The sequence below is a fragment of the Callithrix jacchus genome, chromosome 11 (genome assembly GCF_049354715.1).
Source record: "Callithrix jacchus isolate 240 chromosome 11, calJac240_pri, whole genome shotgun sequence".
NCBI classification, from domain to species: domain Eukaryota; kingdom Metazoa; phylum Chordata; class Mammalia; order Primates; family Cebidae; genus Callithrix; species Callithrix jacchus.
The window spans coordinates 78,437,129-78,465,122 of record NC_133512.1 but is presented as its reverse complement, the minus strand read 5'-3'; the positions used below and the strand labels follow the sequence as shown (position 1 = coordinate 78,465,122).

Below are 27,994 nucleotides of genomic sequence, written 5' to 3'. Positions count from 1 at the left end.
GGTTTTGCACCCTCGGTCGGTTCACCCTGGGTTTCCCTGGGGGTAGCGGTGCTGACCGAGGAGGGCTCTCCAGAAATTCATTTCCCAGAAAAGTGCTTGAGCTGATCGGAGGCTTCATCCTGAGAACTGATTGGGGCCATGTGGCTTTGATTAACCATCTCTGTTTGTCTCCGGATGGTACCAGAAACAGCTGGACCTGGCGCTTTCCTGGAATGGTGAAGCCTTGAACCCACTCCAGAGCCCCAGGGACTGTCCTTGGCCCCCACTAGCTCCGGGAAGCGGCGTTCACCGCGAACCCCGGCGCCTCGCCCCCAACGAAGCGCGGGTGACCCACGCGCGTGCACGCTACACGCACTCTCGCGCCCCGTGCTCACAGATTTCCACGCGCACACTCACACCGAGGATGAGCGGGCTGCCGCGTGTACGCGGGTTCACACGCGCTTCGATGTGTGGCGCTTGGGGGGGGTGTCAGCCCCCCTGCGCCCGGTTCCAAGCACGTCGAAGTGGAGAGTCTACACATCCGTCCTTTGTCGGGGGAGATGCTCCCCGGGGCTGATCAGGGTGGGCGCGAGCGTAGGTGGGTTTTCCGGGAGGGAGGTTCTCTCTGCTGGACAGACCTGATGACGTGTGTGGGTTTCTTTCAGTGCTCTCCTCCTTTCTGAGTCCTGCCTTCCCTGCCTCTCCTGCGCTTACCTCTCCATTGTCTTTTCTGTGCATTTTGCTTTCTTCCTAATAGACTGCCCTCTCTCCGCACCCGTCCCCCCGCCCCTGCTTGTTCGTTTTGTTCCGGCTCCACTCCCTGCTCGTGTCCTCCCCCTCCACCCCCGCCAACCCTGTCGCCTGTCATTCCCGCAGCCCTGTGCGGAGCCGGAGTGCGAGTGTACGCTCAAGAACCCGAGTTCAGCTACGGCTGCGCAGAAGGCAGCTGCTACCCCGCCACAGGGGACCTTCTCATCGGCCGAGCACAGAGACTTTCGGTGACTTCTACGTGCGGGCTGCACAAGCCGGAGCCCTACTGTATCGTCAGCCACCTGCAGGTGAGGGCTGAGAGCCGGGTTCGAGGCTATGTTAGCTCCTCCTCCCGTCCAGACCTAGGGGCAGGCCCTGGGGACTCCGCATCCTGCCAGCAATCCAGAGAGGAAGCGCAGCCAGCCGGGGAGTCCCGGTATTAGCTCACTGGTAGCCCTCACCCTTTTTCGCCCCATCTCAGTTTGCACAGTTGCATCCGCCAAACATTTCCTGCCGGCGCGGTCAGTAAGTAAAGGCAGGACTGGCGACAGACCTGGCTGCCCCGACAACCCAGGGCCGCCAAAGTCCTGATTAAAAAAAAAAAAAAAATCTTTGATTTTGGAAGTGTGCATTAAAGGTGATTTATACTCTTTTTAAACCCTTGGGTTTTTCCTCCCCGCATCTTCCACTCGAGTAGAGTATTCCAGCACTGACAGGCGTCTTGCAAGGTGATTCTAATCACAGAACGAGCCGTTTTCCTCTCCTCAGGTGGTGCTGTTCCCATCCATCTCCATTAGATATCAGGATCAGATGTTTTCTTTTACAAGATGCCCTGGTTGCCATGGTACCCTGATAAAGGAAGACCGCAGTGACATTTCAGGGTGTTACCTGTTTCTAAAAGTGGGCCCAAATTTTAGATTTCACGGGTCATATTTATACAAAGTCAAAAGTAATTTTTTAAAAAGACACAAAGCATAAAATATCCGGAATCAAAATACTTTTCCTTCGTTTTTAAAAAGGCGGCTAGCCAGGTGCAAAATGGCTCATGCCTGTAATCCTAGCACTTAGGGAGGCTGAGGTGGGAGGATGACTGGAGCCCAAGAGTTCAAGACCAGCCTAGACAACATAAACTCAGTCTCTACAAAAAATTTTTAAAAACTTAGCTCAGTGTGGTGGCCCACACCTGTAGTCCCAGCTGTCTGGGAGGCTGAGATGGGAGGATCACTTGAGCCCAGGAGGTCGAGGCTGCAGTGAGTGATGATCAGGCCACTGCACTCTAGCTTGTTCAACTAAGGGAGACCCTGTCTCAAAAAAAAAAAAAATGTTTTTTTAATTAAAGAAAGGCTGATATTTCTGGCCTCTAACAAAAGCAGAAAGTATCAGTCTCATATGCAGAGCAAGTTCCAAGCTAATTGCTCAGAATGTGGTCAGCCCACCCACCTGTATAATTGCCCTTCAGAAGGGGGATCGTATTGTGTGGTTTGCACAGCAGATCTCTTAAAAGGAGTCACTTCTACGAAACAGAAAGCCCATTCTGGACCTGATAAATTAGACCAAAGGAATGTGGTAAAGTGGATTCCGTTTATTTGCCTCCCAGTTTATACAGAGATGTCTAGACTGCTTCCTCCTGATTAGAAGGGAGGCTGTAATTAAACTTTTTTTTTTTTTAGTTCTGGTGATTGTTCTCTAGTACTAATTTCCTTGACTACAAGTTATTGAAGGCAGTTGATGTTTCTTTTCTAATATTAGCATTTGAATTTTACCTGTAATATTGTGCTAACATTTGCTTGCGAGGCCAGGACATCCTGCAAATGAACTACCAGATTCTGAAATCAGCTTTGACCAAAAGGAGAATAAGACTGCTTGCATTAAAAGCACCTGGAAAGACTATCCTCTCCATGATCATTTCTATAGTTTGTTATTAGAGTAGTTTCTCTCAATGCATAGAGCATCAGAAACCACAAGCAAGAGGTGCAGTGGTCTCTCCTCTTGGTGTTGCTTCTTGGTTCTTCTCTTCCTTTGGGAGAGGAAGAGAAAGAGGGTACAGTCTTAGCAGTTTCCCTTAAAAAAAAAAAGCAACAGGAGCCAGGCTCTCTGGCCTATATGATTAGCCATGCATTTGTGAGTGATTTACACAGATAGCAGCAGGACCTAAAGAAAGGGGCTGGGCACATGCTTTTCTCAAACATCTAGTGGGCATCAAGATTGAGACAGGAAGCTTGTTTTATCCAGGCTCCCAATGCATCCCTTGGTTTTAGTCTCTGTTTTTTAGACAGTACATCTCTCCAGTCGCCAAATTCTTCTGAGAAGAAGGTAATAACTAAATAAATATGATCTGAAATACAATGTAAAATACAGTCAGTTAATTGTATTCTTATAAGAATATTACTCTTAATTAAATGCCGTTTGTAAAATACATATGGGCTCTATATATTTCAGTCTTAGCCTCATTTTCAGACTTAAGAATAATCTGCATTTCAGAAAATGTAGGTACAGAGCCAAGCTCCATGTGGAAAGGGAACTATTAAGCTCTGTTGTGTATGATTTGCCTTGATGGAATGCACAGAAAGTAGATAACTCTCCTAACCCAACTCCCTGGGTGCCTCTGGCTCCCATTTTAGGAGAAAGAAAGAGAAATTCAAAGCTACCCTAAAATTTATAATCTATCTTTATCCTCCTTCATGCCCATGTTGGGGTCCTTTGAACTGGCCCCAGATTGTAATGGTCCCAACAGGGCAGGACAGCCTGGTTCTCCCTTACCCAGATATTCTGAACAATATGCAGGTTAGTCTGCATGCCACCACCATGGATTCACTGCTCGGGCAGGGTGGAAGTGAAGAAATCTTGTTCTGTAGTTCCCGAAGCTACTCTGAATACTTCTGCCTAATACTTGGTTACTGCTTCATTTACATTTAAGAAAATCAGGCCAAGTGAATTGTATTTTTTATTCTTTCATTTTTAGTTTGCTTTATGTCAGCAAAAATTCTCTAATATCTCTGCATTTTACTGTAGAGTAAGCTTTAGCTGTTGAGATTAAGGTTTAAGCCTAGAAATTTGGTTTTGATTTATAGCTTATAAAAACAATGCCCTCTTTTATTTTAGACCTTGAATTTGCAAGGAAGGAGGAAATTATTTTCAGGAGTATTTTAGACTCAAAGTTAAAAGTGAAAGATGTGATATAAATCACCTAAGTATTTTTCACACATTCATTTTTCTTGAAGCTAATAGGCTGATTTTTATATTGTGGGCTTGATGGGTTTTTTTTTAATTAAAAATGTTTTTAATGAGCTTGTTTTCCAGACTGATGAACTCAACTTTGTTTGCAGGAGGACAAAAAATGCTTCATATGCAATTCCCAAGATCCTTACCATGAGACCCTCAATCCTGACAGCCATCTCATTGAAAATGTGGTCACTACATTTGCTCCAAACCGCCTTAAGATTTGGTGGCAATCTGAAAATGGTATGTGGTTGGTGTGGGGACAAGTTCCACTGAATGTGATTGATAACTTGAATGGAGCCTACAGGTTCCTGGGTGTTTGTGATTGTGATTGGCTTCTCTGTCCTGTAATTATGGCTTCTGACAGAGTGACTGCCTGGAGCACTAACTTCTCTTGGTAAAATCTTATTCTTCTTCCTGAAGCATGTGATTCCTATAAGAAAGCATTATTTGATGATTGACCAAAGGAGTATTTCATAGTCCTTATTCTGAGGGGCTTTTGGAGAGAGTGCTTGTATGCAGGGGGCTGCCTGGGGAGGGTATGGGAAGACTCTACTATCTCAGGCCCTTGTTCTTCCACAAAACAACATCTTTCATTTTGATCAATCCCAAAGGAAGGAGCAGAATCACAGCCCCCACTCCTCCCACACCACCTTCCTTCATCTACAGAAAATTTCTTCATAGTAATAACAACACCATGAATAAGCAGCAAGATGAAATTTTTCAAAGACTCTGTCAACATGGATATGACCCCAAGTCAAATGGTTCCTCCAGTGATTGCATGAATCACACCCTTTTTCCTGTCTTTGCTATTTGGGATTTGGTTTCATGCATTCATCAAATATCATTTTACTATTGCTGTAACATGAAGCCCAGATGAGTTTCACATTTATTTCAAACTCAACTGCTGAAATTTGGGGAATAAAAGTAGAGTTAGTGTGTTTAATGAACAATGTACCATTAAATTTTTTTTTTTTTTTTTTTTTTTTTTAATTTATGAGAAAGGATCCTCAAGTGAATCTAACCCTGGCCTTAAAAAGCCTGGAGACTACCAGCTTGCTTTCTTCTATGCCCTATACCTGGGCAGCCTTTGAAGGCCACTGTAGTCCTCTATCATTCTGTAAAGACAAACACCCTTCCTTAATAGACGACTTTGTCATTGACTGTTAAATTGCAATATTCTCTAGATTACTGGTTTCTAGGGAGAGTTGGTTTGTTCATTGGTTGGCCTTGGCAATTTGTTGGTTACAAACTTCATCGGGTCATCAGAAAGCATGTATCATTTAGAGCCATGTTCATTCTTATGGGGGAATATTTTGGTTGATACTTGAGTGTGAAAGAGAAGTTTCTGTAAATCTGCAGTGCATCCCAGAGGACTTCTGAAACAGCAGCAAGCTTATTATGAGCAAAGACTAGGAGCATTTCCTGATGGCCCACATTCTTCCAATGAAAGGGTTTGAAAAAGGATGCCTCAACATTAGGATCAAGACTGTCCCCATTTTAGTCGACAGACAGTGAAACAGTTTATCATGTGCTATAGTTCTAGAGGAAGGTTTTTCTTAGTTATGTCGAGTTAATCAACTTCTACAACTTTGAATCTGTGAGACAAAAGAGACCAGATGCCAGAAAGAAGAGATTTTCCAGTAGAGGGGGTTGAGTTCTCTGTCACTCTGTCACAAGAGATTAGATGAGATTAGACTGATGGAACTTAGTCTTTAGAAAGTCAGACTGGTTGTTACTATACCCTATCATCTCTCTGTTGTCTGATCACAATTGAAGACTTTATGAATGTGATTTTATCTAGTTTATGTGTGTTTTGTATGAGTTGTGCTTACACATGGCGGAGTTAAATTATCAGTGTCCAGTCACAGAAATAGGCTGGGGATATACAACTAGTTTTACCCAGCGTGATCTATTCCTAGGTCTGACAGAAATCGAATATACTACAGAAGAATGACCTTGTTTCTTTTCTCCATGGATTTTTCTTCCCATATAAAAAAGAAGACTGTAGTGCTTTATCAAGTTATAAATCTAAATGGAATGTGCTTTTGGTGCACACATTGCAGCATCTGTAGGTTACAGAGATGGCACTCGTCTTGCATTGTACTTTACATTATTTCGTTATCTCTTAATTTTGAACAAATATCGTATGTTTTTAAAAGCCTGGAAGAGGAGAGATGTACAGTTGCCTAACATTTCACTGAAAAATAAATGCCCAGTGTAGTTTTGTAATCTGGTTCTTTTAAATAAGTTAGATAAGATTAGTTAGTATGATTATGATGTTTTTCTTTTAACATTCCAGCTAACTCATATCCGTTCCAGTGACCACTTTTTCCCCCCACAATTGACTTGGCAATTTTCCAGCAGGAGAGTTATTTCAAAAGGTCCTACTGATTTCCTGAAAATACACAGCCTGTGACATGATTCATTTTGACACATTCCTGTCTTCCTGCATTTAAGACTTCTTTTTCTCTGGAAAATGAACCCCCAAACTCTCTCAAACACAAGAAGCTTGGAAAGTCTCCCTTGCTGAACAGGCAGGCTTGAGAGCTTTAGGGACTGGGGAGGAGGTACTTTCCATCTCTGGAATTCCAGTGGCCTTTTTTTTTTTTTTAATGTGTTTAAGTGAGACTGATTGACCCTCAGGGCAAGGGTGCAAAGGCTCGTTTGTTTGTTCAGGCTTTCTCCTGAAAGAGAATATGTTAGTATTTGTTCTGAGCCAGTTTATTTGACCAATTCTTTTTTTCTCTGGCATTGTTTCTCATTGTGGAAATGCATCCAAAGGTTTCCCCATCAGGGATAGGTTTTTCTGAATTGTAGTATAACTAACATGTGGTAGACTTGTATTTATTTTCTTTGCTGCTGCATAGAGAAAAAGGAGTATTTGTGTTTCTGCTAGAGGAGGATTGTGTCCTTGTGCATCAGACTGCAAGCTGACCTCCTACTGTGCACAGGAAGTGCCCCTCCTGTTTTTCCTTTGAGAGCGGCTTGGCTTAGAGCGCTGGGAAGATGTTTCACTTCTGGCGAGGCAAAGGATGCCTTTCTTGACAGCAGCTAGAGGCATTCTGCCAGATGTCTTGTTCCAGTGAGCAAATTCAATCTGTTGAACTCCAGAATGATTGATGGAAAACTAAAGAATCATTCGACTTGTGCTTTACCACCTAAATAAGCCCACGGGATTATTAGTATCTTCATTTCCGCTTCACCTTAAGGTAGAATGCAAGGATAATTTCTGTGAAGAACATAAAAATAATTTTTAAAAAGTCTCAACTATTCACAGGTGTTTCTGTTTACTGTTTCATTTGTTGTTTTAATCACCTTTAGGTGTGGAAAACGTAACTATCCAGCTGGATTTGGAAGCAGAATTCCATTTCACTCATCTCATAATGACTTTCAAGGTAAGAAATCCATAATTTTCTCACAAATAACACATTTGTGAGAGTGCTGTGTAATGTCCCCTTTCCAAACGGATGTCTGATGTGAGCTGGCCTAAATGAGAACTTAAATAATACTTGTTGCCATAAATTGAGGTAATTGAGCAGTTTTTAAAACATGAGCATGAATAACTGCATTTAAGGAATACTCTATCTTCATGACAATAAGTAGAAAGAGCCTCTATTCTAAGGTAATTCAACTGTAAACTTCTAATTAGGTTATCTTTTTATTTCCCTGTAGAGCAAGGCAGTGTTGACTCTTTCCCAAACCACAGTGAAACATCTGGAGAGTAAATCCCTGGTCCCTTGGGTTTATGTTTAATACTGAGTTTGGTAACTGGAAAGGAAGTGTATTCTCTTTGGTTTTCAAAGTTTTGCAAAATTTGTGGGAACAGTTTTACAGTTCCTTAAGAAATGTGTAATGCCTTCTTAAATGTGGATTTTCTCATCATTTTTCTTTGAGAGATGTAAAATGACTCCAGAACTAGGGAATGTCTCTGTACAAAGTCCCTTTGTTTCTTCTTAAGCAGCTGCCTGGAAATGACAGACTTCACATGGCTTAAAGTACACATTGGCGCACAGAAAACCCATAATTTACTTATTGCTTCTCAGATTAAAATCACTTTTGAATAGTTTTCAGTTAGAGTTGGGAACCTTATCTCCAGCCTCTCAGGATAGGAAAAGGTGCCAAGGATAGATCTACCATAAGGGCAGGTAGCCACCAAAGCTGGGAGGCCAAGGAGCTAGAGTGGGCGTGGGAGTCAGAATGCAACTAGGAGGGACATTGGGCTGTACAATTCCCAGGCCTGAGCCTTTATCCCCTTACCCATTCCCCAGCAGCCTGCTGTTCCTGCTGGGGCGGGAAGGTTGGCACTGTGACTGCAACACCCGATATTGAGAGTGGTGGGGAAGGTTTCACTAAATAAATCATCGGCAACTCCTTGTCACCAACTGCTTGTCCCTTCATTGACCACACAGTCAATATGGTGATTAAACTGATGCTCATCAGCATTTAAGGGTGTTGCCTTTATGTTATGTGACACCTAAAAATACTCAAAATCATCTTCATTAATGTTCATGATCCTATCTTTTCCTTTGCAGAAGGCATCCGTTCACATACGTGAATAATTCTGAGTTGATCTAGATCCAAAAGTCCCTTGGGCACATGTATTGTACTTGAATACTCATTTAGGTGAATACAGTGGATCAAAGATGAACATACCCACATAGGCACAGAAGGTGAAACAGCAGGGGCAATGACCGAACTGAGACCTGCAGAATGGCTGCAAGTTGGGGCTGGATGCAATGGCTTATCCCTGTAATGCCAACACTCTGGGAGGCCAAGGCGGGTAAATCATTTGAGGTCAAGAGTTCGAAACCAGCGTGGCCAGCATGATGAAACCCCGTCTCCTAAAAATACAAAATTAGCCAGGCATGGTGGCTCAAGCCTGTAGTCCCAGCTACTTGGGAGGCTGAGGCTGGAGAATCATTTGAACCCTGCAGGCGGAGGGTGCAGTGAGCTTAGATCATGCCACTACACTCTAGCCTGGGCAACAGAGCGAGACCCTGTCTCGAAAAAAAGAATAGGTACAAGTTATCATGCTGTTTTTTGAGAAAACAACTCATCCTTTGAGTCCTACCTCTTGTGGAAAAAGGAAAATCTATGGGGTTGGGTAGATGGGGTGTGAATCTCTGTCTGCCCCTTCTTGGCATGTGTGGCCAGACCTGTGACTTCTTCATTGGTAAATGGGAAAAGGACTAATAACTATATTATAAGACATAGGACAGAATGGTGATGTTCTCCTGTTCCCTGGTTTTTTGTTTGTTTGTTTGTTTTAAATACTGAGGCTCGCTCTGTTGCCCACGCTGGAGTGCAGTGGAGCAATCTCGGCTCACTGCAACCTCTGCCTCCTGGGTCTGAGCAATTCTCCTGCCTCAGCCTCCCAAGCTGCTGGGAGTACAGGCACATGCTACCACACCTGGCTAATTTTTGTATTTTTGGTAGAGATGGTGTTTTGCCATGTAGGCCAGGCAAGTCTCTAACTCCTAGCCTGAGGGTGGACCTCAAGTAATCCACCCACCTTGGCCTTCCAAAGTGCTGGGATTACAAGTGTGACCCACCACGCCTGACCTGCTCCCTTCTGTTCTGGGAATTTGGATAATCTTGCTGCCCTGGCATATAGTGGGAACTTGAAAGTTTTCATAAATGCAGATGCTTGACATACAGTAATTGCTCTACAAATGTTTACTGAACAAATGAATAAGGGAATACGTGAATTCAAACATCTTCTGTTTGTAAGAAACTGCCCTACTTTAAGCCCTATGGGAAATTGTAAAGACAGTGTAGTGACTACCCTTCAGGAGCTTCCAGTCTTCCAGGAAAGAAAGATATACTTGCAAATAACTTACCATACATGACAGAATATGCCAATTTCTACAGCAGAAGTTCCAACAATGTATGTTAGCATGGAGGAGGGTAGGATTAATTTTAGCCTGGAATAAAGGAGAAACCTAGGACTGGGACTGCACTTGACCTGGGCCAGGAAGGGAGTGCAGCATGTCAGTGGGAGGAGATGGAAGAAAGGCCATTCATGGCCAGAAGGAAACAGTCTGAGAACAAGGCACTGGTGGTGGGACAGTGAGGCAGGGATTGCTCAGCAGGTGCTATGCAGATTTGCCTCCAGTTTGGGGTAGTGAGAGAAGGAAAGGAAAAGTAGAGAAGCAGACTAGCCACAAAGGACGTTGACTCCTTGCTAGGAAGTATGAACTTTATATATATATATATAGGAAGCCATTACAACTGATCAATCTTAGAAATGCTTTTAGTTTTTTTGTGTGGGGGTTGGGGGAATGGAGTTTTGCTCTTGTTATCCAGGCTGGAGTGAAGTGGCACGATCTCAGCTCATTGCAACCTTTGCTTCCTGGGTTCAAGGGATTCTCTTGCCTCAGCCTCCTAAGTAGCTGGGATTACAGGCATGCGCCACCACGCCTGGCTAATTTTGTATTTTTAGTAGACAAGGTTGGGGTTTCACCATGTTAGGCTGGTCTCAAACTCCTGACCTCAAGTGGTCCACCTGCCTTGGCCTCCCAAAGTGCTGGGAGTACAGGTGTGAGCCACTGCACCCAGCCTCTTTTAGTATTTTTAATAAGAAATGAATGATCATCTCTTGCCTAAATTTGCTACTGTGAGGTGATTGGGATAATTCTGTTACAAAAACATTAACATTTAATATGACTCTTTTTTTTTTTCTACTGCATGTTTGTAGTAACTGCAGCTATCCTGTTAATTTTTATTTTATTTTTGTTTATCCCAGTCTTAAAGATCCAGATTTCTGAACTTAAAAACTTAATATCCCCCCCCAAAAAAACTGGGAGCCATTGGCAAGCAAATGAGACCTGTGTTTCAGGAAGGTAGCTGAAGAGGAAATACAAACCAAAGCCTGGGATGACAAGAATAAAGGGCACGTTGGGAGGCTCTTGATCAGCATTGAGGAAGCATCAATGGAGGGTTGGTGCGAATGCAAAACTGGCTGTGATTCTCAAGTAGGAGGGAGCTCCTTCCTGCAACCTAGTAGTCCTGTAAGAACGTCTTTGAAAGCTTTTTCAAATCCCATGTGTCTACCCACTGCCGCACTCTGATACTCTCTGCTGTTACTGCCTTTGAGGATCATTGCCAAGAGGAGGAGCCCCTGTTCTCTAAGGACAGTCCTTTGGATGCTTTAAAATCAAAAGCTGAACCATTAAGTGGAGAAAGATTAAAAGCAGAATAGTACGAAAGGGCTGAATCAAAAATTACTTAGGGCTGCTCTACCTATGGAGTAGTCATTCTTTTCTTCCTTTTCTTTCTTAATAAACTTGCTTTCACTTAAAAGAAAATTACTTAAAAGGTCAAGTGGCATAACTAGGAAGATGGTGAAGCCACTAACAGTAGTGAAATCTGGAAGAGAACTGAGGTGGTTGATTTTTTTCCCCGTTTTCCATGGAGATGGTTAATTGCTAAGTGGATTTAGACTAGCAAAAGCTCATTTAGTATATGTTTTTCTATATAGCTAGATGTTTCAAAATTCATAACCGCCCCCCTTTTTTTTTTTTGAGATGGAGTTTTGCTCTTGTTACCCAGGCTGGAGGGCAATGGCACTATCTCGGCTCACCGCAACCTCCGCCTCCTGGGTTCAGGCAATTCTCCTGCCTCAGCCTCCTGAGTAGCTGGGATTACAGGCATGTGCCACCATGCCCAGCTAATTTTTTGTATTTTTAGTAGAGACGGGGTTTCACCATGTTGACCAGGATGGTCTCGATCTCTTGACCTCGTGATCCACCCACCTCGGCCTCCCAAAGTGCTGGGATTACAGGAGTGAGCCACCGCGCCCGGCCCCCAACTCATAATTCTTGACCGAGCATGGTGGCTCATGCCTGTAGTCTCTCAACACTTGAGGGGGTGAGGTGGGAAGATCACTTGAGCTTCAGGAGTTCAAGACCAGCCTGGGAAGCATTGTAGAACCCTGTCTTTACAAAAATGAGAAAATGAGCTAGACATGGTGGCCCATGCCTGTAGTGCCAGCTACTCAAGAGGCTGAGGTTGGAGGACTGCTTGGATCCAGGAAGCCAACGCTGCGGTGAACTATGATTGTGCTAACACACTCCGTCTGGGCAACAGCGAGACCTTGTCTCAAAAGACACAAAAAAACTCATAGCTCTTTTGTTTGTTATAAATTCAGAGGCAACTGTGCAGCAACAACAGACCTGAGAAGGTTGATGACTAAGCAGAGAGCTTGGGAAGGATTCTGTTCTTTAGGTAAAATGTGTCATTCTGGTTTCCAGCAGCTTCTCAACTCCAGAGGAAATTGGATGATTCCAGCAGTCCTTTGGGACTTAAAAGTTTCCAAAAGAGAGAGAGAAAGAAGCACAGCCTGAAAAGGCTTTCACACTTTTTCTCTCTGTGCCCTTTTGACACAGAGAAGTCAGACTAGACCTTCCCTCTCAGCCTCTCTCCAAGCCTCCCAGCTGGGAGCCCACGGTCATGAGGAGTTTGCCATGGTATGTGGCATACATGGTTCAATTAACCCTTAGGGATTTTTCTCTTAGTTTCAAATTCTTAGGCTAATACTGTCTTGAGTTGAATATATATCATTTTCTTATATTCCTGAAAAATCTGAGCAGCTAGTGAGTGCGTCAAAGAATCTGTCAAAATGTCATCATCTATGATCCTTGACATCTTTTGTCAGAGAAGAGACCCAGCAGGAAGATTAAGGGGGAACTAAAGGAAGTCTAAGCATGTGTCTAGTTTTCACCATTAGCTCTCACCCAAATTTCTGTCAGGCACTGGTTTTAATTCAGAAGTAAGAGTCTTTATTTAGGTTCTGTTTTCTAGGTCAGCTGAAGTGTCCTTTGATCTTCTTCCCTTGTAATCTGACTTCCAGTTCCCAAAATGCATCACTGTGTTGGTCAGTGTCAAAGCCTTTGCCTGTTTGCCTCTTTTCAGTGCTCATTCTGCTTCATCTTTTACTTCCAGTTGACGTTGTTGACCACACTCTCCTAAATCTCCCTCCTGCCTGGGTTTCAGAAGACTGCCTTTTTATTTTTTTTTATTTTTTATTGCATTTTAGGTTTAGGGGTACATGTGCAGAGAAGACTGCCTTTTTTCTCTTTCCTCCCCAACACCCATTTTTCAGTCTTCTCCTATGCCTTTAACCAGAGAGGGAGAAAGATAGGCCTGGATTTGAATCTAAGCTCTGTCTATAACTAGCAAGTCAATGTCTCCAAGCCTCAGTTTCCTCATTTGTCAGACTAATGTGTCGTGAGGGTGCATTGGTTTCCTAGGGATGCCATCACAAAGTGTCACAGGACTGGGTGACACTTTCACACAACAGAAATGCATATTCTCACAGTTCAATAGTCTTGGAATTTCAGGGTAAGGTGTTGGCGGCGTTGGTTTCTGCTGAGGCCCCTCCCCTTGGTTTGGGATGACTGTCTTCTCCCTGTGTCCTCACATGGTCTTCCCTCTGTGCATGTGTGTTTCCTAATCTCTTCTTAGGAGACACCAGTCATAGGATGAATAGAGCCCACCCTCATGACCTCATTTAACCTTAATTACCTCTTTAAAGAGCCATCTTCACATATAGTGACCTTCTGACGTATGGAGTTAGGTTTTCAACATATGAATTTTGCAGAAACACGAATCAGCTTAAATGATAAAGTGTGAAAGTAAATAATGAATATTACTGGCACCACTCTGTTTTCGTTGTCTAGCCCCTGGTTGATACATTATTTTGGAGCACAGACTTAGGCTCTCTTTATCTTGGCCATTCCTTTTTTCTTTTATTTGAGACATATACTTGGAGCTTTCAAATATGTGTGTGCAGTGACTCCCCAATTCATGTTTCAAGCTCCATTCTTGCAGCTGAATGCCAGACCACTTTTTCCAAATGTCTGATGGGTGTCTCCACATGGATGTCGCACATGTGACTGATTAGCCCACAACCTAATGCTTTCACGCCTCTTCCATATTGTTGTCATTGGCAACACATCTGCCTTGCCACCCAAGTTCAGGTGCCTGCATTTCTTTCCTCACCCTGCCTTTTCCACTGCAATCTACTTTGTCACCAAAGTAATTCAATATAGTCTTCTTCACTAAGTTTTCAGTGGTCAATTCGATCCTTTCTATCTACATTGTAATTTCTCTAATTAAAACCTTCATCTTTATTCTTTCACTTGGTTTCCTTGTGTTTCATATTGTCCATGTTCAGTAACTCTACCATAAGAATTATTTTTCTACAGTGCAATATGATCATTTCATTTGTTCACTTAAACTTTTTATCTTTCCCTTTTCGTTGCAAAAAGATAAGTCCTAGGCCGGGCACGGTGGCTCACGCCTATAATCCCAGCACTCTGGGAGGCCAAGGCGGGTGGATCACGAGGTCAAGAGATCGATACCATCCTGGTCAACAAGGTGAAACCCTGTCTCTACTAAAAATACAAAAATTAGCTGGGCATGGTGGTGCGTGCCTATAGTCCCAGCTACTCGGGAGGCTGAGGCAGAATTGCTTGAACCCAGGAGGCGGAGGTTGCAGTGAGCCAAGATCACGCTGTTGCACTCCAGCCTGGGTAACGAGCAAAACTCTGTCTCAAAAAAAAAAAAAAAAAGATAAGTCCCTTAGCATGGCAATTCCTCCTTACCCTGCCCCAACTAATCTCTTCTGCCATGTGCAGCCACCTCCACCCACTGCCTGGAAAAAAAACCTTGTTGCCCTTTTAAGATGCAATTTGGGCTGGGTGCAGTGGCTCACACTTGTAACCCCAGCACCTTGGGAGACCGAGGGGTGTGGATTACCTGAGGTCAAGAGTTTGAAACCAGCCTGGCCAACATGGTGAAACCCCATCTCTACTAAAAATACAAAAATTTGCAGGGTGTGGTGGTACACACCTGCAATCCCAGCTACTTGGGAGGCTGAGACAGGAGAATTGCTTGAACCCAGAAAGGCAGAGTTGCAGTGAGCCGAGATCGCACCACTGCACTCCACACTGGTTGACAGAGCAAGACTCCGTCTCAAAAAAAAAAAAAAAAAAAAAAAAGATTATGATGCCTTCTTTTCTGTAAAGTATTCCTACCTTTTCTTTTTCTTGGCAGCAAAATATGCATTTTAATCATTTTCAAGTGTATAATTCAGTGGTGGTAGGTGTATTCATAATGTTGAGCAACCATTAAGACTATTTCCAGGACTTTTTCATCACCCCAAACAGAAATTCTGTGGCCATTGCCCCTCTGCCCAGCCTCTGGTAACTTCGAATCCACTTTCTGTCTCTGTCTACTTAATTCTAGATATTTCATACAAGTGGAATCATACGATATTTGTCCTTTTGTGTGGCTTACTTCACTTATTTCAAGGTTCATCCATGTTGTGCATGTGACCCTTCTGTGGTGTTTGACATAGCATATTGCAAATGATTGACACCCACAGCTGTACCTCATTGGACTGTGTATAGCATATAGACAGCATATAGGCCACTGGCTGGACTTAAGAGGTAGTCACACATTTACTGAATGAGTAAATGAACGAATGAAGGAACAAGCATGCAGACTTGCCACTCATATTACAGTGGACATGGTGTTTGCTATTTAGGCCTGTATATAATCAGCTTCTACAGAGAAGCAGTTTACTTACACAGTAGGGTGGAGAAAAGTACACGTTAGAGACTAGACACTTTCCTTGTGAGAAGAGGCTCCACAGAGCAGCTTGAATTATTTGAAATCCAGCCACAGTCTGAAATACAAACCACCTGCAGTCCGAGCTTGTGGCACGCAGTGGAGAGAAGTTTTTACATGAGATTAAAAAAAAAATACAGACTATCAATAGAAAACATCGCATGAGATTTTTGCTCCTGCCTTTAGACATTCCGTCCAGCTGCTATGCTGATAGAACGATCATCCGACTTTGGGAAGACCTGGGGTGTGTATAGATACTTCGCCTACGACTGTGAGGCCTCGTTTCCTGGCATTTCAACTGGCCCCATGAAAAAAGTCGATGACATAATTTGTGATTCCCGATATTCTGACATTGAACCCTCAACCGAAGGAGAGGTTTGTTTGCTTCTCTGCTTTACATTCTACTTGCAAATCTACTTTTTGATTACTGCAAAAATACCAATTACTCTTGTTTCCATTTTTAGGTGATATTTCGTGCTTTAGATCCTGCTTTCAAAATAGAAGATCCGTATAGCCCAAAGATACAGAGTAAGTTCATTTTGAAATAAAAAGTTTGTTTTGCTTTTTTGAGAAAGAATTTCGCTCTTGTTGCCCCGGCTGGAGTGCAATGGTGCGATCTCGACTCACCACAGCCTCTGCCTCCCAGGTTCAAGCGATTCTCCTGCCTCGCCCTCCTGAGTAGCTGGACATGCGCCACTATGCCCAGCTAATTTTGTGTTTTTAGTAGAGATGGGGTTTCTCCATGATGGTCAGTCTGGTCTCGAACTCCCAATCTCAGGTGATCCACCCACCTAAGCCTCCCAAAGTGCTGAGATTACAGGCATGAGCCACTGCACCTGGCCCACAAAAAAGTTTTTGGTTTTTGGTTTTGGTTTTTTTTTTAAGATAGAGTCCTGCTCTGTTGCCCAGACTGGAGTGCAGTGGCACAATCTCAGCTCACTGCAACCTCCACCTCCTGGGTTCAAACGATTCTCCTGCCTCAGTCTCCCAAGCAGCTGGGACAATAGGCACGTGCCACCACACTCGGCTAATTTTTTTTTTAATTTTTAATAGAGACAGGGTTTCACCATATTGGCCAGGCTGATCTCAAATGCCTGACCTTGTGATCCACCAGCCTTAGTCTCCCAAAGTGCTGGGATTACAGATGTGATCTATCGTGCCTGGCCTGCAAGTTTTTTTTTTTTTTGGTTGTTGTTGTTTTTGAGATATTGTTGATTTTGAGACAGAGTTTCACTGTTACTGCCCAGGCTGGAGTGCAGTGGCATAGTCACGGCTCACTGCAATCTCCGCCCCTAGGTTGAAGCAATTCTCCTGCCTCAGCCTCCCGAGAAGTTGGGATTACAGGTGGCTGCCACTATGCCCAGCTAGTTGTTTGTATTTTTAGTAGAGATGGGGTTTCACCATGTTGGCCAGGCTAGTCTCAAACTCCTGACCTCAGGTGATTTACCTGCCTGGGCCTCCCAAAGTGCTGGGATTACAGGTGTGAGCCACCATGCCCAGTCCAAATAAAAGTTTGATGGTAAACAGCAACCATGGAATAAGTCTTACTTGGAATCTAAATATTCAGTACTAAATCTACCTTCATTTTCCTTCTTTCTCTGCATTACCTGACCAGAGGGTGTTGAAATTAGCAATAATTACTCTTCACTGATAGGGAATACATTTACATCTGATATGAGGTACATATAATACATCTGATACAAGATTTATAAGTTATCAAGTAATTATGTTGATCATAATACCTTATTTTATTGCTCAGTATATTAATTAGGGCATATATTGGGCTTTTGTATCCAAGTGTCCCCCCAAATCTAGTTGCTCAAACAAGGTGAAAGCTTCTTTCTCTCTTTTGAAACCCACAAAGGGTTTTCTACAGAAGAAATGTAGCACAACTGCCATAATTAAGCTTACCAGACAAAATACAGGATGATGCCTAGTTACATTTGCAGATAAGTAATTTTTTTTTTTTTAGTGCAACTATATCCCATATAATATTTATGACTAGTAAAAATGTGTCCCATGCAATATTTGTGGTTGGTATAACTATGTCCCATGTGATATTTGGGACACACTTTATGCTAAAAAATGATTGATTATTGCAATTCAAATTTAACTGAAGGTCCTTTACATTAATTTGTTAAATCTGGCAACCCTAGTTATAAGGCCACCCGTGTTTCCAGGTTGATTCAGATGGTTAGAGTTAGACTACCACCACCATGTCCTCATCTTAACTTGGGAGAAGAGGAAGATGAGGCAAGCAAATTCCATTTGAAGATGAGATGTGGCTGGGCATGGAGGATTGATTACTCCTGTAATCCCAGCACTGTGGGAAGCTGAGGCGGGCAGATCACTTGCAGTCAGGAGTTTAAGACTAGTCTGGCCAACATGGTGAAACCTCCTCTCTACTAAAAATACAAAAATTAGCTGGGTGTGGTGGGGTGTGCCTATAATCCCAGCTACTCTGGAGGCTGAGGCACAAGAATCTCTTCAACCCAGGAGGTGGAGGTTGCAGTGAGCTGATATCGTGCCACTGCACAATCAACAGAGCAAGACTCTGTGTCACCAAAAAAAAATAAAAAGAGACATAGAAGTTGCACACGTCACTTCTGCTCACATCTCATTGGCCAGAATTAGTCACATGGCTGTACTGTAGGAGACACTGGAAAACATCTCTAAGTGGTCATGTGCTCTGCTAACGCTCTTGGCTAGGGCTCTTACTGTCCAAGGAAGAAGGGAAGAAAAAATAAGAGAAATTAGAAGTCTGCCATGCTCAATATACTTAGTAAGACGAGGGTTGCATTTCCACTTAGCAGAAGAATAAGCTGAGGCTTAAAGGGTTGGATGTTATTACATAAGGTGATATGGCTATTAAATGGTAGTCAGATCTTGAATCCGTTTGCGATGGTGCTCAGTTCAGAGCTCTTTACCATGTTCAACAACTGCTCTTACTACACCATTACATTTTAATCTTCTTGGGAGGCATGTATGGTAATTAAAAGAATGGGCTGGCCTGGTGTGGTGGCTCACACCTGTAATCCCAGCACTGTGGGAGGCCGAGGCGGGCAGATCACAAGCTCAGGAGTTCGAGACCAGCCTGACCAACATGATGAAACCCCATCTCTACTAAAAATAGAAAAATTTGCCAGGCGTGGTGGCACACATTTGTGATCACAGCTTCTCAGGAGGCTGAGGCAGGAGAATCTCTTGAACCCAGGAGGCAGAGGTGGTAATGAGCCAAGATCGCACCATTGCACTCCAGCCTGGGCGACAGAGTGAGACTCTGTCTCAAAAAAAAAAGAATGGGCTTTGGAGTCACACAGACCTGGATTTAAATGTGTTCATGAATCATAAAGTTGTGGCTACAGTTGTTGCTATTGATGTTGCTATTGCTATCAGCTGTGGTTTGGGTTTTGCATAGGACTAGTCCCAAATGTTGGAATGAAAGGCGAGACTGCCTCTCCTGCTACTGAGGTGCAACCCGTTCAGGAGAGGTGGGGCTGATTCTTGCTGATCTTTTCCAGCTGCACAAGGCCCTATTTTTAACCAAGGCTCCAAGGAACTTCCAAGCTTGAAGCATGGAAGAGTAGAGTGGAAGAAGTCCGAGGAATATTGCCAGAAAAATGCTGCTTCCTTATTTAAATTAATTTTACATGTGGCCCAGGCTGTCTCTGTTCTGTAATTTACTCTTTCATTCTGTTGTAAAACAAATATTTAATGGATGTGTCCGGCTCTGCACAAGTTTTGAGTGAACCATGAGGCCTTTTCCTCCATGCCTCAGAATGAAGTTGTGAAAAATGTCCACCTGGGCTCTGGGACGAACACCCCTGAGTCCTTAAAAGGACTTACCATCTGCTTGCTCCCTTTTAGGTGAAATTTGTGGGACTTGGGGGATGTATTGTCTTTATAATTTTGGTTCTTCTGTCTTTTGTTGTTAAAAGGCATCGGGAAATCCTTTTCTGTATGATGGAAGTGTGCATGTTGGCTGATCAGGCTTTTGACTTACTTTGTAGTCACAGGAGCAGTACCTCTCTAGTTGTTTCTATTGTTGAGACTTCTGAGACTCACTTCAAAAGTGATTTAGCTCTTGGAATAGCAGTCAAGAGGAGGCTCCCTTGTTAAATAGGGCGGGGAGGGATGGGGGCCATATTTGCTCTGCTGAGGGTTTCCACAAAGGTCAGTTCAAGGGTTTCTAAGTACTCCAACTGCTCTTCAGGTTTGTTGTTCAGCCTCTCGTCAATAGGCGCTTGTGCTCATTTTGTGCAGGAGGAAATGTCGGCATTCATAACTGCCATTCAGCTGGGGAGTACCACAGTTTCTCTGTTTGGTTTTTGATTTTTACAAAGAACCTAAGTTTAACACATGGATTTTCCCTTTCTACCCACAGCCATTTCTATAGCTTCATTGTAAGCTATGCATATATTAAAAGCATTTGAAGTTGTATCTGGGCTTTGAAAGTATCTGATGCACTGGGCTACTACCCTGTTGTCTTATGTTATAAATTATAAGAATACATAGACATAAATGACAGTAAAGAGCCATTGCAGGCTACAGAGCTTGAGAGCACAGATGGATGAATCAATCTCCGGGGAACTTAGTAACTCATGAAAACCCTGTGGAGAAGGTTGAATCGCTCTTGGTTTGTCTAGTTATTATCACATGTAATTGGTAGCCCAGCTTTTGTAATAAGCATAAGTCTGCAGTCCTAGGAAGAAGAGGGAAAGATAAAATTGATTTACAAGTAGGCCAGGTGTGGTGGCTCACACCTGTAATTCCATCACTTTGGGAGGCTGAGGCAGGCACATCACAAGATCAGGAGATGGAGACCATCCAGGTTAACACGGTGAAACCCCATCTCTACTAAAAATGCAAAAATTAGCTGGGTGCGGTGATACATGCCTGTGGTCTCAGCTACATGGGAGGCTGAGGCAAGAGAATGGCTCGAACCCGAGAGGTGGAGGTTGCAGTGAGCTGAGATTGCGCCACTACACTTCAGCTTGGGTGACAGAGTGACACTCCATCTCAAAAAAAAAAAAAAAAATTGATTTACAAGTACACTTGTATTTGAGAAAAAATAATTTGCCCCACATCCTAAAACTAAGCTTCTTTATGCTTATGTCACTATATAATATAGAAAAATGTGGAAACGCTTTGTAAAACTGGGACAAAAAGTTGTGCACCAAACCGTTGCTTAAAAACTTGAAATATTCTCTCCTTGGCTTGTAGTTATACTATAGCGTTAACACTATTTTGGTAACTTGGATGTCATTTAAGTGGTGGGAAATTTCAAATAGTATTTTCCCTTCCAAAAATAGAAACAAGAATGTTTCTAACTAATAATGACAATGAGAATTGGAGTGCTTTGATAAATCTTTTCCCACCGGATTGGGGTTTTCTGATGTTGAGACTGACACTAATTGCTGCAGGAAGCAGATGGCATTGTGCTACTTTAGATTTCTGTGTGCCTGCGGGTTCCAGCAGTCATGTAGCTGGATTCTTTTTTTTTTTTTTTTTTTTTTTAAGATGGAGTCTAGCTCTCTTGTCCAGGCTGGAGTGCAGTGGCATGATCTTGGCTCACGACAACCTCTGCCTCCCCGGTTCAAGTGATTCTCCTGCCTCAGCCTCCAGAGTGACTGGGATTATATGGCAGCTGCCTTCTTATATTTTCTCCAATTTCATACTTCTTCCTGAACCACTGTTCTACAAACAGACCCATCACAGAATAGATACTCTTTTTTTTGTTTTTCAAGTGATTTTCCTGCCTCAACCTCTCAAGTAGCTGGGATTACAGACACCCATCACCACACCTGGCTAATTTTTGTATTTTTGTAGCGATGGGGTTTTACCATGTTGGCCAGGCTGGTCGTGAACTCCTGACCTCAAGTAATCCGCCTGCCATGGCCTCCCAAAGTGCCAGGATTACAGGCATGAGCCACCACGCCTGGCTGGCATTCTTCTTAAGAGGAGGTGGTAACCTTTCCTCTTTCTAGGTACTGTCGTGTTATGTTAGGCTTCACTGCTGGAGTCATCTAGATCATACAAGCAGGGGAACTTAAGCTATTTTCATGTATCATGCTTTTTTGCATCGAAAAAGAAAGGATGCAAAAAAAAAAATTCTTGTCTAATGAGATTTTTTCATCTTCTTGGTTGACTTTCATAGATCTATTAAAAATTACCAACTTGAGAATCAAGTTTGTGAAACTGCATACTTTGGGAGACAACCTTTTGGATTCCAGAATGGAAATCAGAGAAAAGTACTATTATGCAGTTTATGATATGGTGGTTCGAGGGAATTGCTTCTGCTATGGTCATGCCAGCGAATGTGCCCCTGTGGACGGACTCAGTGAAGAAGTGGAAGGAATGGTATGTAAGCCCGCTGTGCACCTTTCTTCTTTATATGGCTGGTTCTGAAATGCAAGGTGAAGCTGGTCTTACCTTAAGCCTTTTACATTTTCCAGGGGTTTTGGTTTCACAGATTTATGTTTAGCCCTTTGCACCATACAGGTGGTTGATTGTTGATTTTCTCTTTGAAGAGTTTCTTGGACAAGGAGAATGTACAGACTGCTCATTTCATAGATGATGAATTTTTGGAATTTCTTGCTTTAGCTGTTGCTAAAGTAGATGTTGTAGTCAATGAGGATTAAAAAGTTGTCTAACAATTGAGTCCCCCTTACATTAGAAAAGATTAAAAACTGCAATTATGCTAGAAGGCATAAATTGATCTCAACCCAAAGAAACTGATTGTGTGTGTGTGTGTGTGTGTGTGTGTGTTTGTGTTTTGAGACAGAGTCTCACTCTGCTGCCCAGGCTAGAGTACAGTGGTGTGATTTTGGCTCACTGCAACCTGTCTCCTGGATTCAAGCAATTCTCGTGCCTCAGCCTCCCGAGTGTCTGGGACTACAGGCCTACACCACCATGTCCAGCTAATTTTTGTATTTTAAGTAGAGATGGAGTTTCACCATGTTGGCCAGGCTGATCTCAAACTCCTGACCTCAAGTGATCCCCACACCTTGGCCTTCCAAAGTGCTGGGATTATAGGCGTGAGCCACTGCGCCTGGCCAAAACTGGAAAATTTTAACCCACACCCATGGGATATCATTTTAGGGATCAAATGGAGTTGGTGTCTTTCTTTTCCTCCTAACTTCATTCTTTTCCCACTTTTATGCCACATTTGCAGCTTATGTACATTTTGAGACTTGGGATTTGGGTGCTTTGCCAAATGGATAGATGTGTTTAAAGTATTCTGCTAGTTTCTAAGGTAATTCTTATAGACCTAGAGTATTTTAAAGCCAGGTAAGACTTATGAGATCACCTAGACCAATTACTCCTAATAGAAGAGACCAAAGATTAAGTAATTTACCAGAGAGCCATAAGTAAATAAGCAGCAGGTAGGGGCTCAAGGCTCACTCTCCTGACTCTGCCCTGGGGTTCCTTCCACTAAGCTGTGGCCTCCCCTCATGAAGGCTGTGCCTTGCTTATGTGTTGTTGCATTTTCAAAGATTTTTAGTCCTTTTCAGAGAAGGTACAGGATTGAGGCATTCAGCCCTTTAAAAACTTCTGTCTTCCCTTTACCCCAATTAGAACTTTTGCTGCATAACAGAAGTTGAATTTTTGACATAGCCTAAAGGGGAAGGACGTATTTCTCTAATCTTATTGGTCCATCTTTGAGAGATGGCTATGTAGATTACATTCCCTTTACAGCATAAATCAGCTGGGTAGCTCATGTCCTGTTACTTTCATGAATCTCGCATCATGTGCTGTTTATTCAGACACAGTAGGGTCCTATGGTGTGTGCTTTGGAACTGGTTTTCGGTTTATGTAAAACAACCTGGTAATAACAGGACTTGAGTCCTCTGCTCACTGCATTCCCACCAAGGTGGGTTCAGGAGGGACCGGTCTGTCCTGTTCTTGAATTCCATTCTGTAGAAACTCTTGTTAAGGTGAAATGCTCATATACATGCATATTTAGTGGACCAAAAGGCCATAATTCATTTATCATTTATATGCCTCAAGGGTGGTAAGTGTGCCTTACAGTGACGCAAGGCAAAATAGTATATCATGGGCCCTTCGTCAAGCAAATTATTATGTATCTTTTTTGAGATTTTGTATTTCCTTACATAAAAGGAAAAAATAAATGTAAATGTGATAAGTTGTTAATTTAAAAAATATTACTGTCATTGAAAGAAAAATAAGGTTTTTGTTGACTTTTTTTTTTTTTTTTAAAGAAATGGTTATCTGGCTTAGTGGTGAATCATGCAGTAACGTAAATTGGTTTCTAGGTGGTTTGTATATATTTAGTTCTACATTATAACTTTTGTAGATTTCTATTACAATAGGTTTTTTAAAAAACCTCTTGACCATTTTTTTTAATCTTAAGTAACGAATTTGGTTCATCAGCATTCTTTTCCTAGACAATAAAATATTTCTTGTGCATTTACTATGTAATAGGAATCATTCTAGAGATGGGGCATGTAGCCGTCACCAAGACAGACAGAACTCATTGGAGGGAGGGAGAAAATAAAAACAACCTTCTCTGTGGTGAGCCAGAGATTAGTATGAAAAAGGGTTTTAAACTTGGAACTGATTACAGAGCGATGTGGCTATTCATACATCTTTTCATTTACCCTCTCCTGTTTTTATGACTTTGAAGGTTCATGGACACTGCATGTGCAGGCATAACACCAAGGGCTTAAACTGTGAGCTCTGCATGGATTTCCACCATGATTTACCTTGGAGACCTGCTGAAGGCCGAAACAGCAATGCCTGTAAAAGTAAGTCTCTGTTGCTGAAGGGGCTTTTTCAATCCACTCAGGCTCTAGTATCCATTTCCTAATTAGAGGTCCTATAACAGTGTACTGTTTTGCAGAGATAAGAAAAGTTACTGTGTTTTTTTCCGGCGGTGTCACCCTGATACTCCTAGACAACCAACAATATCCATTCAGTTAACTTAATAAATTAGTATTTACTGAGCAACCCCTACGTGTTTGGCACTGACCTGGGTAGTTTGGCAGCTACAGTAGAATACTAAGGTACTGTCCTTGACATTGTACCTGGTTTTTTTTTTTGGAGACAGAGTCTCACTCTGTTACCTAGGCTGGAACGCAGTGGCATGGTTGGCTCATTGCATCCTCTGCCTCCTGGGTTCAAGAGATGCTCCTGGAGTAGCTGAGATTACAGGTGTGCACCACCATGCCTGGCTAATTTTTTTTTTTTTTTTTAATAGTAGAGATGGGTTTTCACTGTGTTGGTCAGGCTGATCTCGAACTTCTGACCTCAAGTGATCCAGCGGCCTCGGCCTCCCAAATTGCTGGGATTACAAGCATGAGCCACTGTGCCGGCCTTTGTTTGTACCTGTTTTTAAGGCAAGATAACCATGAGAGAAAACAAAAGAAAAATATGGCGTGGTAGCTGATGAAAGTCTAAGAGCTACAAAGTAGCATTTTTGTTCTGGTTTCTGTGCCAGTCCAGCTGCAGCTTCTGGCATACCTCCTTCCATCCATCCCAGGGGTTTTCTCTGGGTGGAGAAGTAGCCGGAAACACTGCTGCCCTTCCTCGCTCCACACACAGCGATTGTGATACGTGTCCTCCCCTTGAAGAGCAGCTCTGCCTCTGCCCCCACTGAGAAGGACTATTCTAGAAGTTGAGAAACCAGAGAGAGCTGGAGTGGTCAAGGCTTTATTCTTAGGTAGAACCCAGATGATGACCCTTGATGGATACTTAATTTGGATTCGGTAGGTAGGTAGGTAGGTAGGTAGGTAGGTAGGTAGGTAGGTAGGTAGGAAGGAAGGAAGGAAGGAAGGAAGGAAAAAAACAAATTGGAAAGAAGGGGGCATGGTGGCTTATGCCTATAATCCCAGCACGTTGGGAAGCCAAGGCAGGTGGATCACCTGAGGTTAGGAGTTCGAGACCAGCCTGACCAACATGGAGAAGTCCCATCTCTACTAAAAATAGAAAAATTAGCTGGGCATAGTGGCACATGCCTATAATCCTAGCTACTCGGGAGGCTAAGGCAAGAGAATCACTTAAACCCAAAAGGCAAAGGTTGCAGTGAGCCGAAATCGTGCAATTGCACTCCAGCCTGGGCAGTAAGAGCCAAACTCAGTCTAAAAAAGAAAAGAGAAGAAAAATGGAAAGAAAGAAGAGGAAACAAGAGGAAGGAAAAGGAAAAGAGACAGAGGAAGGTGGGAGGGAGTTTAGGTAACAAGAACAACATGAAGCACAAGGCCGAAAAGACGTTCTTAAAGCCATCACTGAGTCCATGCTGGGAAGGATTATTCCCAGGTTTAATTCAACCCATGTATGGAGAGCAGGACTCTGTTGGCCACTAAGGATGCGAGTGGACCCGACAGAGTCCCTCTTCTGCAGGCTGTTGTGTTGCGGGGGAGACAGGCAAAGTGGGAGGCTGGAGTGTGGAGCCCCAGGAGGGCCAGGCTGAGTCAAGCTTCCCCGTGCAAACACAAGAATGGGATTGTGAAGCCTGAGAGTGAGATGATTAAAGCTGGATGGCACAAAGATGACTGCCGAATGGGCTAGCAGAGGGAAGTGCTGTGACCAAGGATGCCAACTAGCACTGTTAAACTGACCTTCCTTCTTACTGTGGTCTGGCTTGGTGTGGTGGTGGGAATATAGAAATACAGAAGAGGGAATCCACCCTTCAAACCTCATGGTCCTCGAAGCAGGGGGCCTGTGGACAGGCTTTCCTAGTAGCACATCACCAGGAAGCTCCGTTGCTGCAGTATCCTCCCATCCTGCCCACTCTGAGAGGGACCAGAAGGAACCCTCAGTGGGATGGCAGCCATCCTCTGTCATTTGCTTCCAAAGGGACTTTCCCCTAGAGGCTGACATTTGTCATAGCCCATTCTCTTCCACAGAGGTCAGATGGCTGTTGATTTTATGAAATTCACATTTTTGAGGTTTCTGATCTACTTTAGGGTTTAAACAGTGTCATCAGCCAGGCACAGAGGCTCACGCCTGTAATCCCAGCACTTTGGGAGGCCAAGGCAGGAGGATCAGGAGTTTGAGATCATCCTGGCCAACATGATAAAACCCTGTCTCTACTAAAAATACAAAAATTAGCTGGGCATAGTGGCTGGCACCCGTGGTCCCAGCTACTTGGGAGGCTGAGGCGTGAGAATTGCTTGAACCCGAAGGCGGAGGTTACAGTGAGCCAAGACCGTGCCATTGCACTCCAGCCTGGTGACAGAGTGAGACTCTATCTCAAAAAATAAATAAATAAATATGATCAGTGGATGTGTCCTTTTTCCCCAGGAGTCGGGCTTGTTGGCTGCCGTTTTGTCTGAACTTAATCCCAGGTTTCCTAAGTGATCTTCCTTCCTGCCACCCCCATCCTCCATTGGTCCATAGATTTACAAGGCTTTTCTTGATGTTGCTCTTGTCATGCAGAGTGTAACTGCAATGAACATTCCAGCTCATGTCACTTCGACATGGCCGTTTACCTGGCCACGGGGAACGTGAGCGGAGGCGTGTGTGATGACTGTCAGCACAACACTATGGGGCGCAGCTGTGAGCAGTGCAAGCCATTTTACTACCAGCACCCAGAGAGGGACATCCGAGATCCTAATTTCTGTGAACGTATGTTGGGAAATGTCACTATGTGGGACCTACCCCAGATTGTCTTCCAAACTGAATTCTCAGTCTGTATTCTCAGAGCTTGTAGAGTGAGCAGCAAAATCGGCACTGTTATTTTAATGGCAGTTGAAGATGCTGGGAGTGGAATTTACTTGGTAGTTGTGGAGACTTTAGTCTACTTCTGTGACATTTAGAGGGATGAAGGGAATATACGTATTTATACAAAGATACATTGAGTTACCTGGTGCTTTGCATTCTTCTCAGGATGTACGTGTGACCCAGCTGGCTCTCAAAATGAGGGCATTTGTGACAGCTATACTGATTTTTCTACTGGTCTCATTGCTGGTCAGTGTCGGTGTAAATTACATGTGGAAGGAGAACGTTGTGATGTTTGCAAAGAAGGCTTCTATGATTTAAGTGCTGAAGATCCATTTGGTTGTAAATGTAAGTCTGTCTACTAAAAAGTTTGGGAGTTTTCCTGTGTTTGGAATTCCCATTTTACTTTGCAATTCTAAAGCCAGACTAGTATTTGAAACTCATATGGTCTGTGTTTTCTCCATTTCATTTTGTCTTTAATACAGCTTGTGCTTGCAATCCTCTGGGAACAATTCCTGGAGGGAATCCTTGTGATTCCGAGATAGGTCACTGCTACTGCAAGCGCCTGGTGATGGGACGGCATTGTGACCAGTGCCTGGTAGGTTAAATCCTCATTACATGGTAGGTAGTTTGTGAGGATGACGTGTTTTAATAGAGAAGACTTTCCGCCATTGTAGAGTCTACCATCACCCTCACCTGTACGTGTTAAAAGACAAGAGTAGACAGT

At 43.3% G+C, this 27,994-nt stretch overlaps 1 protein-coding gene and 1 pseudogene across 2 annotated transcripts in view; both read left to right on the top strand.

Moving 5' to 3' along the window:
* LAMB1 (laminin subunit beta 1) overlaps nucleotides 1-27,994 on the top strand; it is an 86,188-nt gene that overhangs the window by 893 nt on the left and 57,301 nt on the right. For both annotated transcript variants that reach the window (XM_035254108.3, XM_002751747.6), the window contains exons 3-12: nucleotides 856-1,037; nucleotides 4,056-4,191; nucleotides 7,273-7,346; nucleotides 15,772-15,960; nucleotides 16,050-16,113; nucleotides 21,743-21,945; nucleotides 24,233-24,353; nucleotides 26,986-27,174; nucleotides 27,436-27,615; nucleotides 27,753-27,865. In XM_035254108.3, coding sequence (XP_035109999.3) covers nucleotides 856-1,037; nucleotides 4,056-4,191; nucleotides 7,273-7,346; nucleotides 15,772-15,960; nucleotides 16,050-16,113; nucleotides 21,743-21,945; nucleotides 24,233-24,353; nucleotides 26,986-27,174; nucleotides 27,436-27,615; nucleotides 27,753-27,865 — 1,451 coding nt within the window. The remainder of the gene's footprint in view (nucleotides 1-855; nucleotides 1,038-4,055; nucleotides 4,192-7,272; nucleotides 7,347-15,771; nucleotides 15,961-16,049; nucleotides 16,114-21,742; nucleotides 21,946-24,232; nucleotides 24,354-26,985; nucleotides 27,175-27,435; nucleotides 27,616-27,752; nucleotides 27,866-27,994) is intronic.
* Nucleotides 2,613-2,786, top strand: LOC118144054 (small nucleolar RNA U3; annotated as a pseudogene).